The 15,272-nt window shown below is 39.3% G+C and overlaps 1 protein-coding gene across 2 annotated transcripts in view; it reads left to right on the top strand.

The window, feature by feature from the left end:
* Nucleotides 1-15,272, top strand: part of CDH20 (cadherin 20) — an 818,364-nt gene that overhangs the window by 768,822 nt on the left and 34,270 nt on the right. For both annotated transcript variants that reach the window (XM_073550198.1, XM_073550197.1), the window contains 2 exons: nt 1,981-2,234; nt 13,915-14,051. In XM_073550198.1, the coding sequence (XP_073406299.1) occupies nt 1,981-2,234; nt 13,915-14,051 (391 nt within the window). The remainder of the gene's footprint in view (nt 1-1,980; nt 2,235-13,914; nt 14,052-15,272) is intronic.

Here is a 15,272-nt window from a genome sequence, read left to right as displayed (position 1 = left end):
GTGTGTCTCAGCAGATATATTCTGTAAATGAATTGCGCCCTGATTGACTGATTCTATCAATAGCTGCATTTGTTCAGGACACATTTTTCACTCTCCGCTGCCACAAAGAATACTAAAAAAGGGCATGGATTATTTATAAACCAATAAAACTTATGTGTTTTTTTAATTGGAGCGCAAAGATCCATAAATGCTAATTATGCTTAGACAAAGCTGTCTTAGATAAGGCAGATGGAGAATTGCTTGTGCATAAAGTATAAAAGTAAGTAAAGTATTGTGTGTGATAAGACCGTCACTCTACTGGTACTAATAAATTGTCCTTCATTAGCCAACAGTAAAACCACAAACATGTATATTGTTCTGCTAGAATAAGTCACAAGGTAGCAAACTGCAACAGCTTGAAGCAATTTATCACACAGGCAGATTCACACTGAGAATATTTAGAAGTAAATTATGTAAAATGCTATAAAAATAGTGCAGTTATGACTCTTGTTTTAACCATCTTTCTGTTAGTCATTTGGAAGTTAACTTTTCTCTGCTTTTAAAACTTCCTTTACAGGGATTTCTACAAAAAAAGAGATTTTTACATAGTTGCATAGGTTAAAAAATATAGGTCCATCAAGTTCAACCTTTCTTCACTGAATTATATTTCGTTGCTAAATTATCAATAACCCACAATATTATGTGTATTGAGAAAATCATACAGCCAGTTTTTAAAGGCTGTTATAGTGTCTGCCATAAATACCACATGTGGTAGTGCATTCCACAATCTTACTGCTCTAACTGTAAAGAACCCTTTCCTATTTAGTTGCCAGAAGGAATAAGTCATGTGCCAGTCCTTTATATTGACCACATGTTCTTATACCCATAAATTAGATCTCCTCTGAGATGTCTTTTTACTAAGGCTACTTTCACACTAGCGTCGTGTGACGCAGGTCGCAATGCGCCGTTTTGGAGAAAAAACGCATCCTGCAAAGTTGCCCGCAGGATGCGGATTTTCTCCATAGACTTGCATTAGCGACGCATTGCGACGTATGGCCACACGTCGCATCCATCGTGCGACGGATGCGTCGCGTTTTGGCGGCCGCGACGCACAAAAAAACGTTACATGTAACTTTTTTTGTGCGTCGTGTCTGCCATTTTCGACCATGCATGCGCGGCCGAAACTCCGCCCCCTCCTCCCTGGACATTACAATGGGGCAGCAGATGCGTTGAAAAACTGCATCCGCTGCCCCCGTTGTGCAAATCTTTCACAATGTACGTCGGCCCGACGCATTGCGACGGGCCCATACCGACGCAAGTGTGAAAGTAGCTTAAGCTAAACAAGCCCAACTTTTCCAACCTCTCATCATATGAGAGGCCTTCCATCCCCTTGTAATAACCTAGTTGGTCGCCTTTCACCTGACTCTAACTTCTGAATAATCTTTTTAAAATATGGAGCCTAAAATTGGATCCCATATTTTAGATACATATATATTTCAAGCAGCAAGAATAAAACAGCAAAAACTGGTCACTGTTGACCTAGTTCCAAGAAATCTTTCTGATGGTTCATTATGTGCTAATATACAATGCTAAAGTTATCTTGAATAGAAAAAAAATTAAAATATTTTAAGATAAGTGGTGGGGTCTGCAAATTTGGGTCCATTTGTCACATTCACTGGGTAAAGTTGCTGGCATATAAGCCAAACTTATGCAAAGGGTCCCATTTATCTAAGCATTTGCCAAAAGTCCTTTCTGGCATCTGTTTTTCTGCTTTGTGTTGTATGTTTTTGTCAACTGTGTGGAATAACAATGCCAAGGCAGTGGGTAAAAAAATGTATAATGCATAGTAATTATTTCTTTTATACACTATATGGTGAGAGTATGCAATGTGCAGTATGTAATAAATTTATGAAAAATTTGATTCTTGAAAAAAAATTCTGTTTCCTTCCTTGATTAGCTTTCTGTAGATTATACAATTTCATGAAAATATTTTTTTTTCAGCCTTTGGACTTTGAAAGTAAGAAAAGCTACACACTGAAAATCGAGGGTTCAAACCCACACATTGAAGTGCGTTTTTTTAATCTGGGTCCATTCCGTGACACCACGACTGTACACATTAGTGTTGAGGATGTTGATGAGCCTCCCGTGTTTGAATCCAGTCATTATTTTGTGGAAGTCTCCGAAAATGTAGATATTGGTACAACAATACAGATTGTTTCTGCTAGGGATCCGGATGCAACTAATAATTCAGTTAGGTAAGTAGCTAAGCATTAACATCACCATTTCTATTGCTACTTACAGTGATTACAAAGCTACATCTAGTGATCCACCTTAAAACAAAAAAAAAACAATTATATACTGAGGAAGTAGAAGTTTCTTATCTGAAGTTAAAAATCAAGTGCTTTGTGCTATTCATTAGCTTCATTCACTTGTAGGCTACATCATGGCAAGCATCAGTGGCCCTCTGACACTCTTTGCACTTAGGAGCACCATGGAGGCCTCTTCATAATCAACTTCTATCAAGCCTCTATTTTTACCAAATATCTTTATTGTGAGTTAAATACAGGACCTGCTGTATGGAAAGAAACTATATTCAGAGTGAGCTAGAGGCTATTGCTGGATTGTCTCTGCTTTAAAATCTTCATAGTATTCTTGGACATAGGCATAATGTGCTATAATTAGAGAACAAAGAATCTGGCACTCAACAATCTGCAGAAAAATATCAGATTTATTAGCAAAGCAATCCAAAAACAATGACGTTTCGGTTGAAAGGATCTTTCTTCTTCAGACAGATTGCATATGGTACACTGCATGTAACAGTGCTGTAGGGAATAGGGATTCAATGCCCTTAGGATTTGTGCAATTACATATGCAATCTATCTGAAGACGGTCCTTTCAACCGAAACGTCATTGTTTTTTGATTGCTTTGGTAATAAATCTGATATTTTTCTGCACTTCAAGGATTGCCGGATTCTTTCTTCACCGAGTAGATGGAGGTGTATCCTATCCTGGCACCGTATTTTTATATAGAGTGATGTACATCCTATCTATATAATGATATAATTAGAGTCAGGATGGTGCGACTTGATTTGCACAATCCAGTTTATCGGGCATGTAAAAAAACTGGGACGACTGAACGGGAGTCCTGAGAACTGCCTCCTACCTACTGGCATTTAAACAATTTCTTTTGATTTGCCAGTCTGGCATGACATCACATGCTCATCACGACACAACAATGACACTGTGGCAGGCTAAATAATCAAAAGAAAAGCCATAGATGTCGCCAGGTATGAATTGGCTCCCATCAAATGGCCACAGAGTGGTTACTGACAAGACCAATAGATCAAGTCATATGAATTGCTTTGTACCCACTCTGCCTATAATATAATAATATATCTTCATATGGAGTACATTATAAACAGAAAAAAGATGAATAGGTCACAGGTTTTTTTCCAATAACGTTAGTAAAAAATTAACAGAGCAAAAACAATTAGGCTGGGTTCACATGTAGCGGAATTCCCACGGAAGTTACCGTGAGAATTCCGTAATTCCATTTCGCGGGAAAATCGCATTTTGAATTCCCGCGATTTTCCGGCGGAAAAACTAGCGATTTGCAAACGTAATTAGCTTGCAGAATGCTAGCATTTTCCAAGCGATCTGTAGCATCGCTTGGAGAACTGATTGACAGGTTGGTCACACTCATTAATCATAGTGTTTGACTAGTGTGACCAACTTTTTACTAATGAGGCCGCCTATGCAGCTTCAGTAGTAAAAGATAATATGTAAAAAATAATAAAAAAAATAAAAAATCGTGTTATATTCACCTTCCGACGTCCCGCGCAGCGTCCCCAGGCCTCCGCGATGCTCCGGCAGGTCCCATTCCCAGTGATGCATTGCGACAATGACCTTTGATGACGTCGCGGTCTCGCGAGACCGCTACAGCATCGCGAGACGTGACGTCAGCAAAGGTCATCACAATGCATTACTGGAAACGAGACATGACGCGTGTATCGCTGAAGCCTGGGGACGCTGCGCGGGACATCGGAAGGTGAATATAACCCAATTTTTCATTTTAATTCTAGTTTTTACAGGGATATGGTACCCACAGCCCGGAGGACAATCTCCTCTCCTCCGGACCGTAGGTACCATCCGCAAATGTTCTGCTTACTTTTCGCATGGTGGGCACAGCCACATGCGAAAAGTAAGCAGAACAATGCAATCCTATGTGGGCGGAATTGCTGCGTTTCTGCAAATTAATGAGCATGCTGCAGATTTTTCCATGATGCGATTCCACTGCGAGAAAATCCGCAGCATTAGCACAGCATTGTGGAATCCCATAGGATTGCATGGGATGCTGTTTTTTTGCGTTTTCGCGGCAAAATCGCTCGGTAAAAACCACAGCGAAAACGCGAAAAAACCTGAACGTGTGAACGCAGCCTTGCAATAAAACTATTTTAATACACTTTAATCAATAAACATCACAACAAATAACCTGGAAATTTTTTGTATTCCAGAAACGGTAACAGTTTTTACAATGCAATAAACTTGTTATTTTATGGTGATCAGTAAATTACATGGAAAAAAGGGTGTTATTGCATTTTTCTTCTTTTGTACACTAATGTTAGTATGCTAGGTGTATGTTATAACTTGAAGCTACAGGGGAGCAATTGTGGCCATATGGTCCAAGGAACTCCTAAAGCTGAATCTGGCCTTACGTTGCCTTAATTTGATAGAGCAGAGCAGGTATTAACTTACAGGGGTGACGCCGGAAGTGAAGGAACTGCTCTGTCAACATTGCGTCACCAGGAGTATGAGAATCACAACCAGGAGCTGTCCATGACCACTCTGTGCCAGATTAGATCATCACAAGGCAGAACAGGCAGGTAGTTCGCCATTAACTAACTGCTGGTAAGTTCTCAGCCCCATAGCCAAAACACAAAGGCCTGGATCACTCCTTTAAATCACTGCAGCCCTTTAGATCCTTATGGCTAAAAGAGAAATAGAAAGTCAAAGAGATGTACATTTACAAAAAATAGCATAGCTATTTGCTTTTTGATCATGGTATAAATGTGCAGTGTATTATTTTTGCAGATCTTAATTCTGCAATTCGGGTAACTCTCTGGAAGTATTATTTGGCCAGCATACAGTATGGCATTGTTAGTCATAATGTGTATATTTCTATATCTATTTACATGCATACCTTCCAATTTTCTAGTTTCTTCTCATCAATCCTTCAAATTTCAAATAAGACTAAGGGGGAGATTCATCAAAATTTTAAGCCAGAAAATTGGAACAAAAGCTCTGAAAAGTTGCAAAACTTTTGGGCAACGCAGAGCTGCGCAAAAGTTTTGCTACCTTTAGAGTTTTCACTCAAGTTTAAATCACTTCCATCGGAATGGGAAGAGCCAGTGCGGGATGATGACTGTGACCCCCCCCTCCCCCGTCCCATTAAGTTCAACCAAATTACAGTTGCTTTGTATGCAAGAAATGCTAAGGATTGGATTAGCATTTTCCGGCACAGCGTACACAGGCACATGCCATTCAGCAGAGGCGTCAAATTCATTAAGTGGCATGCGCAACTTAAAGCTGAAAGCCTCTGTAGCACTGAAATAAAAAAAACACTGGAGTGGTGCTACTAATCTAAGTTACCTGTCCCTTGTCTTATACTTACCAGACACTGTTTTCACCCATTCCCCGCACCTCCACCTTGTGCCTGCAACCTCTGACTGACCAGAAGTCAAAGATATTGGACACAAGCCTTCAATAAAAGTTAATGAAAGCCTCATTCTAGCCCTTATAGACTTACATTGAGTTGTGACTTCTGAATCGCTCCAGCAATCACTGGAGTGATCAGACAGGTCACAACCTGCTGAAGACCGATCAGAGCAGCAACAATAAAAGAGGAAGACAACGGCAAGTAAGTTTGAGACTAGGTGCAGGGAACTTTGATTACTGGCACTATTGCAGGGCCGCAATAAATAAAAATGCTGGAATGGCAATTTAATGAATTTGGGTCCTCATGTACTCCATCAAGATCAGCATATTGTGTGTGTTATGCCAGTCTCGATGAAACAGCCTTTATGTTTCATCTAGTTTGCACAGAAAAAGTACATTAAACTAAATGACTAATTTCAGTTTTTGAAAAAAAAACTTTTATATAAAGAGAAAGCCTTCTCCTGTAGTCTGTAAGTAAGGAATAATATAAGTTCAAAGCTTGGTTATTAATTGCAAATATGGAGAATTCAGAACAAAGGTTTTGCTTGTGAAGCTTAGCATTAGTGATTAATGGAGCACAATGATCATAATCTTTAATGCTAATCTGACCTTCAAATGTCAAGAAAATGAGAATGCGTTGAAAGAACTTGCAAGAGATTTCTAACAAATCAAACCCTGGAATTCATTTTTTAGAAGGGTGTTGAAGTAGCTGAGGTTAGCTTATAAAGAATTAAGAAGAATTTTTCCATGTGCAATGGTCCACAATGGATGTTTAATTCAGATGGTAATGATGAATGTCATCATCATCATCCCTATTCTGCACTTTTGTATAAGGCAAACTGCAGATAAAAAACTTTAATGCATACCCTTAAATCTACTGCAGAGCTGTGTACAACAGAACCACTCCATGTGCAGGCGCATGGCGACCATATGGTGCTGTATTTTGACCATACATTTTATAGGGGAGAATGCATAACACATTGTACAAACATACATGGTATGAGCTAACAGGTCAGTCCAAATTACATATTCTCTGCAATGTTTTGTTCTGATTCATTTTCTGTTTTACTCCTAAAAATTTTGTTACTTGTGAAAGCCTTTAGTTAATTTTTCATGATTCCTTATAAGGTTTAATGCATTTTTTAATAGAACTTCAGTATATTTAATGTATTAAAATTCTGTTTCTCGTACCCCATGTATCAACGTGCTCTACTTTTCCATGCATCCATGTGTTCTACTTCCCCATATATCAGTGTGTTCTACTTCCCTATGTAATAATGTGTTCTCCCACCCCATGTATCAATATGTTCTACTAGGACGAAGATCAATATGTTCTACTACCCCAAAGAGCAATGTGTTCTATTACCCACAAGAGCAATAGTTTCTACTACCCCAAAGATCAATGTGCTCTACTACCCCAAAGAGAAATGGGTTCTACTACTCCAAAGATCAATTTGTTCCATTACCCCAAAGATCAATGCATTCTACTACCTCATGCAGAGCTGCCACCAGGAATTTCAGGGTCCCATACTGGCAAAATTTTAGGCCCTCTTGAGACTCTGTCCAGGCCTCACCCCAACTCCACCTCCATCCCAGCTCTGCCTTCACCCCTCAAACCTTCCATAGTCCCACCGCTCACTCTTGGAAAAACTCCACTTCTGCACCTCGTCCTCACCAATGAAACATTAACCATTCCCATTGTACACCATATCACATACTGTACATAGCCATTAGCTTTTGTTTTTGCCAAAAGATTTTTTCAGCCTGCCATCGCAACAAGGTAGACTCTTTTGGTAGGGTCCTACTCTACTCTAACCTATTTAAAAAATCTTAAAATATCCAATACTCTTTTTAGCTATATTTTTATTTATTTTTCTTTAAGGGAATGTGTCATACACATTTTTTAAAATTATCAATAATACTACATACAAGAAACAAATACCACCATACCATGACCAGACCACATAGTGACCGAATAATAGCACATACAAGGGACAAATACTGCCACACCATGAGCAGACCACATATTACCACAGGAGCTCTGTATATAGTGTATAGTGTACAGGTAATACAGTTATCACCAGTAACATTATACACAAGAGGTCTGTATAAACTATAGAGTGTATAGTGTCAGTGTACAGGTAACACACTGACTCACCGGTGACGTCTGTAGTTGTAGTCATTCATGTTCACTTTTCTCCTTCAGCCAATGCAAGCCGCCATCACTTCTTCCAGGCAGGACTTGTCTCTGCAGAAAATAACAGACAGCTATCTATAGTTGATCACTTCCAGAGCACATTCCCCACATTTTCCCCAACTTCTGCACTACACTAGATGAAGAAAAAAGCGACATAGTGCTGCGCTGCACAGTACAAAGACCCTCCCTCGATTCACCATAATTTTTTCTCCCCCAGCCTTGTCATCACCATTTGCTGTTTCCCACCCCCCAGCTTCAATTCATAATTATTTGCTGTATGCTATCCCCAGGTTTCAATTCATCACCATTTGCTGTTCCCCACCCCCATCTCAATTCAAAATCTTTTGCTTTCCCTGCCCACCTGCCTCAATCAATTATTATTTGCTGTCCCCACACCCTTTTTCAATTATTCATTATTTGTTGTCCCCATCCCCCTGGCTCAATTCATCACCATTTTCTGTCCCCACCCCAAGTCTCAATTAATCATTATTTGCTGAACCCCATCACCAGGATAAATTCATCATTATTTACTCTCCCACACCCCTTAGTCTCAATTCATCACTATTTGCTGTACCCCACCCCCCAGTCTCAATTCATTATTTATTCTCCCCCACCCCCCAGTCTCAATTCATCACAATTTGCTGTCCCCACCCCCAAGTCTCAATTAATTATTATTTGCTGTACCCCATCCCCAGTATGAATTCATCATTATTAACTCTCTCACCCCCCTTAATCTTGATTCATCACCATTTGCTGTACCTCTCCCCCAGTCTCAATTTATTGCCAATTGCTGTAGCCCATCTCTGTCTTAATCATTATTTTCTGTCCCCACCCCCCCAGTTTCAATTCATTATCATTCCCGGTGCCCCACCCTCAGTCTCAGTTCATGCTCATTTGCTCCCCCCTTCCCACTCTCATTTAATTCATTTTATAAAAAAAAAAAAAAAAAGTTTTTAATACTTATCTCTAGGTCAATCCCCTGCAGGCGCAGCTCCACTTTTGCTTTCCACTTGAATAGTGGCACTCATAAATCCTGGCGTGTATGCGATAATGTCATCCTGTAGGCGCCATCACACAAGACACAGAGGGATCCCTGGAGCAGTGCAGCTGTTCTGTATTGATCGCTGCCCAGCACCAGGCAGGGGGCTCGGTGAGCTCTTATGTAAGGGGGCCCGGGCCCCCTCTTTCCTTCTGCTCATCAGGCCCCATTCAGCAGTAATGGCAGTAATGTCTTAATGGTGGCCCTGACCGCATGTATTAAATATAATTAAACTCTACACCCACACAGAATAATGTACCCCATGTACAGTGCCTTGAAAATGTATTCATAGCCCATGAACTTTTCCACATCTTGTCACGTTACACCCACAAACTTAAATGCATTTAATTGTGATTTTATGTGAACACAAAGTAGCAAGTATGTGTGAAGTGTCAAGGATATGATACATGATTTTCTTAATATTTTAAAAATATAAATCTGAAAATTGAGACATGCCTTTGTATTAATCCTTCTCCCTCTCCCTCTCCTGAGTCAATACCACTGCAAGTCCTAGGGGTATGTCTCTACCAGCTTTTCTCATCTACAGGCTCAAATTTTTGCCCATTCTTCCTTTTAAACTAGCTTTAGCTCAGTGAGATTGGATGGAGCGCATCTATGAACAGCAATTTTCAAGTCTTGCCACAGATTCTTTTCCTCTTTCCAACATCAGGCGTTATAGTACGCCGCTGTCGGACACACTCCATTTGATGTGGGCTCCGACGCTGAGCCAACATCTTTTCTGGCACTTGTCAGCTGTTTTGAACAGCTGACATGTGCCTCTAACAGCCATGGGTGGAATTGTGACATTGCGATCCACCAGCGGCTGTTATCTGGTTAAATGCTGCTGTCAAATTCTGACAGCGGCACTTAACACATGCTTTGGGCAAGCATACCGGAACTCCCGCCCATCGGTGACTCCCGTCATGTGATTGCGGGTCAACGATGGGTTGGCATGCCAACCAGTGGTCTCCAGCAGACTTCTATGGTTGTCACTGCTGGATTGCTATGAGCACCGCCCAGTGGTCGGCGCTCATAGAAAGTCAGCAATTCTGCTACATACAGGCATATGTAGCAGAGGCGATCGGGTTATGGCAGCTTCCAGTCTCCCTTAAAGACTATTGAAGCATGGCAAAAGTAAAAAAAAGCTTTTAAAAATGTAAAAAAATAAAAAATATCTAAAAGTTCTAAACACCCCCCTTTTGCCCCATGCAAACTAAAACAATAAAAAAAATCAAACATATACATATTGGTGTCGCCGCGTTCAGAATCACCTGATCTATCAATATAAGACAAGAATTAACCCGATCGCTAAACAGCGCAACGAGAAAACAAGTCAAAACGCCACGCCAGAATTACTTTTTTGGTCGCCGCAACATTGCATTAAAATGTAATAGCGGGCGATCAAAAGATCGTATCTGCACCAAAATGGTATCATTAAAAATGTCAACTCCTCGCACAAGAAATAAGCCCTCACCCAACCCAAGATCACAAAAAATGGAGACGCTATGGGTATTGGAAAATGGCGCAATTTCTTTTTTACAAACTTTACAATTTTTTTCACCACTTAGATAAAAAAAAAACCTAGATATGTTTGGTGTCTATTAACTCGTAATGACCTGCAGAATCCTAACATTAGGCCAGTCTTAGCATTTAGTGAGCATAGTAAAAATGCAAAACAAAAAAACTATTGTGGAATTGCACTTTTTTGCAATTTCACCGCACTTGGAATTTTTTTCCCATTTTCCAGTACACGATTTGTTAAAATCAATGGAGTCATTCAAAAGCACAACTTGTCCTGCAAAAAACAAGCCCTAACATGGCCATTTTGATGGAAAAATGAAAAGTTATGGCTCTGGAAAGAAGGGGAGCAAAAAATGAAAATGCATAAATGAAAATTCCTCCGGTCATGAAGGGGATAAAGGGATTTAGGTCTGGACTTTGACAAGGCCTTTCAAAGAGATAAATATGCTTTGATCTGAACCATTCCCTTGTAACTCTGGCAGTATGATAAGGATCGTTGCCTTTCTAGAAGGTGAAACTATGCCCCGGGATTGCCCAGTATTTAACTCCATCTATCTTTCCATCAACTCTGACCAGCTTCGCTGTCCCTGCTGAAGAAAACCATCCCCAGAACATGAAGCTGCCACCTCATGTTTGACGATGGCAATGTTTTTTTTCAGGCTGATGTGCAATCTTAGTTTTCCGCCACACATAGAAATTTGGATTCAGCACAAAATGTTCTACTTTGGTTTCATCTGACCAGAGAACCTTCTTCCACATACTTGTTGCATTCCCTTACATGGCTGTTTGCAAACTGCAAAAAAGGCTTTTCATCGCTTGCTTTCAAATATGGCTTTCTTCTTGTCACACTTCTATAATGACCATATTTGTGAAAAATCTTGGCTGCCTTCCTAATTAGTGCTCTCTCTCTGTTTAGATGGATAGTCATGTCTTGGTAGATTTTCAGTTGTGCTATACTCCTTCCATTTTTGGATGATGGATTGAACAGTGCTCTGTTCTCCACAACTTTATTCTTGACCTGTCTTGTGTGTTCTTTAGTGTTCATGATGCTGTTTGTTCCCTAATGTTCTTAAACAAACCTCTGAGGCCTTCACAGAACAGCTGTAGTTACACACATGGTCAAAATTGTTGGTAGCCCTAGTTTAATGTCAGAAAAACCCACAATGGTCACAGATATAACTTGAATCTGATAAAAGTAATAATAAATCAAAAATCTATGAAAATGAACAAATAAAAGTCAGACATTGCTTTTCAACCATGCTTCCACAAAATTAAAAAAAAAAACTAGACAGACCTGGACAGAAAAGATGATACCCCTGAAAATAATGTGACAAAAGGGACATGCTAAATCAAGGTGTGTCCACTAATTAGCATCACAGGTGTCTACAATCTTGGAATCAGTGAGTGGGCCTGTATTGAGGGCTACAGATACTCACTGTATGGTTTGGTGACATGGTGCGTATCACACTCAACATGGACCAGAGGAAGCAAAGCAAAGAGTTGTCTTAGGAGATTAGAAAGAAAATTATAGACAAACATATTAAAGGTAAAAGTTATAAGACAAACATATTAAAGGTAAAAGTTATAAGACCCTCTCCAAGCAGCTTGATGTTCCTGTGACTACAGTTGCACATATTATTAAGAAATTTAAGCTCCAAGGGACTGTAGCCAACCTCCCTAGACTTGGCCACAGGAGGAAAATTGATGACAAATCAAAGAGATGGATAATACGAATGGTAACAAAAGAGCCCAGAAAAACTTCTAAACAGAAAAACCTCAAGCTCAAGGAACATCAGTGTCAGTTCGCACCATCCGTCATTGTATGAGCCAAAGTGGACTTCATGAGAGATGACCAAGGAGGACACCATTGTTGAAAACAAAATCATAAAAAAGCCAGACTGGAATTTGCCAAACTACATGTTGACAAACCACAAAGCTTCATGGAGAATGTCATATGGATAGATGTGACAAAAATGGAACTTTTTGGCAAGGCACATCAGCACTATGTTCACAGATGGAAAAATGAAGCATATCAAAAAAAGTACACTTTTCCTACTGTGAAACACGGAGGCGGCTCTGTTATGTTCTGGGGCTGCTGTGCTGCATCTGGCACATGGTGTCTAGAATCTGTGCAGGGTACAATGAAATCTCAAGACTATCAAGGGATTCTAGAGAGAAATGTGCTGCCCAGTGTCAGAAAGCTTGGTCTCAGTCGCAGGTCATGGTTCTTGCAACAGGATAAAGACCCAAAACACACAGCTCAAAACACCCAAGAATGGCTAAGAGGAAAACATTGTACTTATCTGAAGTGGCCTTCTATGAGCCATGACCTAAATCCTATTGAGCATCTTTGGAAATAGCTGAAACATGCCGTCTGGAAAAGGCAACCCTCAAACACGAGACAACTAGAGCAGTTTGCTCTTGATTTCTGTCCAGGCCTATTTCATGAGTTTTATTTTTAAGAAATTCTGTGGAAGTATGGTTGAAAAGCAATGTCTGACTTTAATTTTTTCATAGATTTTTGATTTACTATTACTTTTGTCAGATCCAAGTTATTTCTGTCTCCATTATTGGCTTTTCTGTCATTAAACGAGGTATACCAACAATTTTGAAACAACGAAGAAAGAATGAACCAGCTCACTCACAGCTGCATACGGCTTGCTGAAGCACAGAACTCGTGTGGTCACACGTGTAGTACTGATGAGACAAAGGAGATGTGTTCCAGCTTCTTTGAATCCAAAAATTTATTAGAAAATCCTTCTTAAAAAACTATGGCAATGGCAAAGTTCACATGGCAAGATATAGTTACACGTTTCAAACGCTCAATGCGTCCTTTATCAGCGTTTGAAACGCGTAACTATATCTTGAAGCATTTTCTAATAAATTTTTGGATTCAATTAAGCTGGAACATATCTCCTTTTTCTTACCAACAATTTTGGCCATGTATGTACATGTAAATTACACGTAGGGAGACTAAATTTACTAATTATTTGACTTCTGGAGGCAATTGGTCATCCAGGATTACAATTAGGGGTATCGGACTACATGGGGCTGAATAAATATGTACGTCACACAATTTTCAGATTTATATTTCAAAAATTAATTAGAAACCCATGTATCATTTCCTTTCCACTTGGTATATCACATAAAATGTAAGTTTATGGATGTACCGTATGATGAAAAAAATATGGAAAAGTATCAATGTGTCCTACTTCCTCACTGCTCAACTGTTTAATAGTTATAGTAGTATGAGTAAGCATACACCAGTTTACAGGAGAATGGATCTCACAACTCAGCTCATTTTTTCTACATCACAAGTGGTTATAAGTGGATACATATGAGTGGCTCACAGAGATATAATCTGATCATGTATACATAAGCAGACAAGCTAACAAAGCTATTCAGCATTTCAAGTTGTAGCTAAAAGAATGTATTTATGAGGCCAGTTTTTTTTGGCTTGCAGGTATTCCATTGACAGGAACAGTGATCCTGGAAGATATTTCTATGTTGATATTACCACTGGCGCATTAATGACAGCGAGGCCTCTAGATAGAGAAGAAGTGTCTTGGCATAATATCACAATCTTAGCAATGGAGATGAGTAAGTAAAATTGACAAATATATATCTTTACAATTTCAAAATATCGTTGTATGCTTTTGGCTTTATTTTGATTGTATTAGAAACCGACATGTAATTCATGCTTAGCTTACAGATGCTGGATATCAAGAACGTCTGTTCTGTTTTTCTATTGATAGAATGTACATTTAAAGTTGAGAAACGCTTGGCGTACGAACATTTCCATGCATATCATGTAACCATTCACATACTTTGAATATGTCATTCATAGTCTGCATAGTAAGACAGTTTTATCATGACTGCCAATTCACATGCCTGTCTAAAAAAAAAACAAAAAATCCTTGGCGGAAATTGCACCAAATGTATTAACCGCTAACCGACAGGTGACATAATGCTACGTCACATGCTGTGTGCTCGTGCCTGCATCATATCCATGGAACAACAGATATGGGAGAAATCGCCAATCACTGCTGTTTAACTATTTAAATGCTGCTGTCAATCACTGCGGCAGCATTTAAACATCGTGATCACCAGGGCGCATGTGTGAAGGGATTGTGGGGGGACTATGGCATTTTAAGGTAGCCTGGGGCCTGCTAAACACCCAAATAGAAATTCACAGCATATTAGATATTGAAGTACACACTATTTTCACCCAAATCACCGTCAATTATTGTACCATGAAAAATTATTTAAAATATACATTGCAATTCATTGATTACAAAAGACTACTATACATTAAAAAAGACAAAATCAATACCAATATCTCAATTGGAATATATACAGCAAAGGGGACATAATCTATCCCTATTTGATTCCTCTGTCTTTTACCTACCTTACAGCAAAGGTTGGCACCCTAGACCTTCGCAGATGGCGCCCCCACTCTACGACGGCTGTCTCTTCGCTCCCTATTACACTCTGTTGATAAGAGGAAAGGAGTTATATAAAAAAAATATTATATAGTATAACCTCTTTTAGACGTATATAAAAAAAGAGAAGGAAAGGTTAGTATCAAAAGGTGTGATACCAAAAAAAAGTGCTAGTGCAGTCATCAAATAACAAATAATGAAAAATCAACAACAATTACGCCTGTTTTCTCCCAATAACAAAAAAAAATTAAAAATTACAAAATAGAACGAATCCACTGGAGATAAACTCCAAAATATTGTTTTTTAGCAGCCTGCTTGGAAGACAATTACCACTTATTGTCAAAGTGTTAGAGAGGTGCAAATAGATAACAAACCAAAC

This window comes from Dendrobates tinctorius, unplaced genomic scaffold, assembly GCF_039654945.1.
Source record: "Dendrobates tinctorius isolate UK_male_01 unplaced genomic scaffold, ASM3965494v1 ptg000163l, whole genome shotgun sequence".
NCBI classification, from domain to species: Eukaryota; Metazoa; Chordata; class Amphibia; order Anura; family Dendrobatidae; genus Dendrobates; species Dendrobates tinctorius.
Note: the sequence above shows the minus strand (reverse complement) of the source record. Positions and strands in the feature narration are given on the sequence as shown.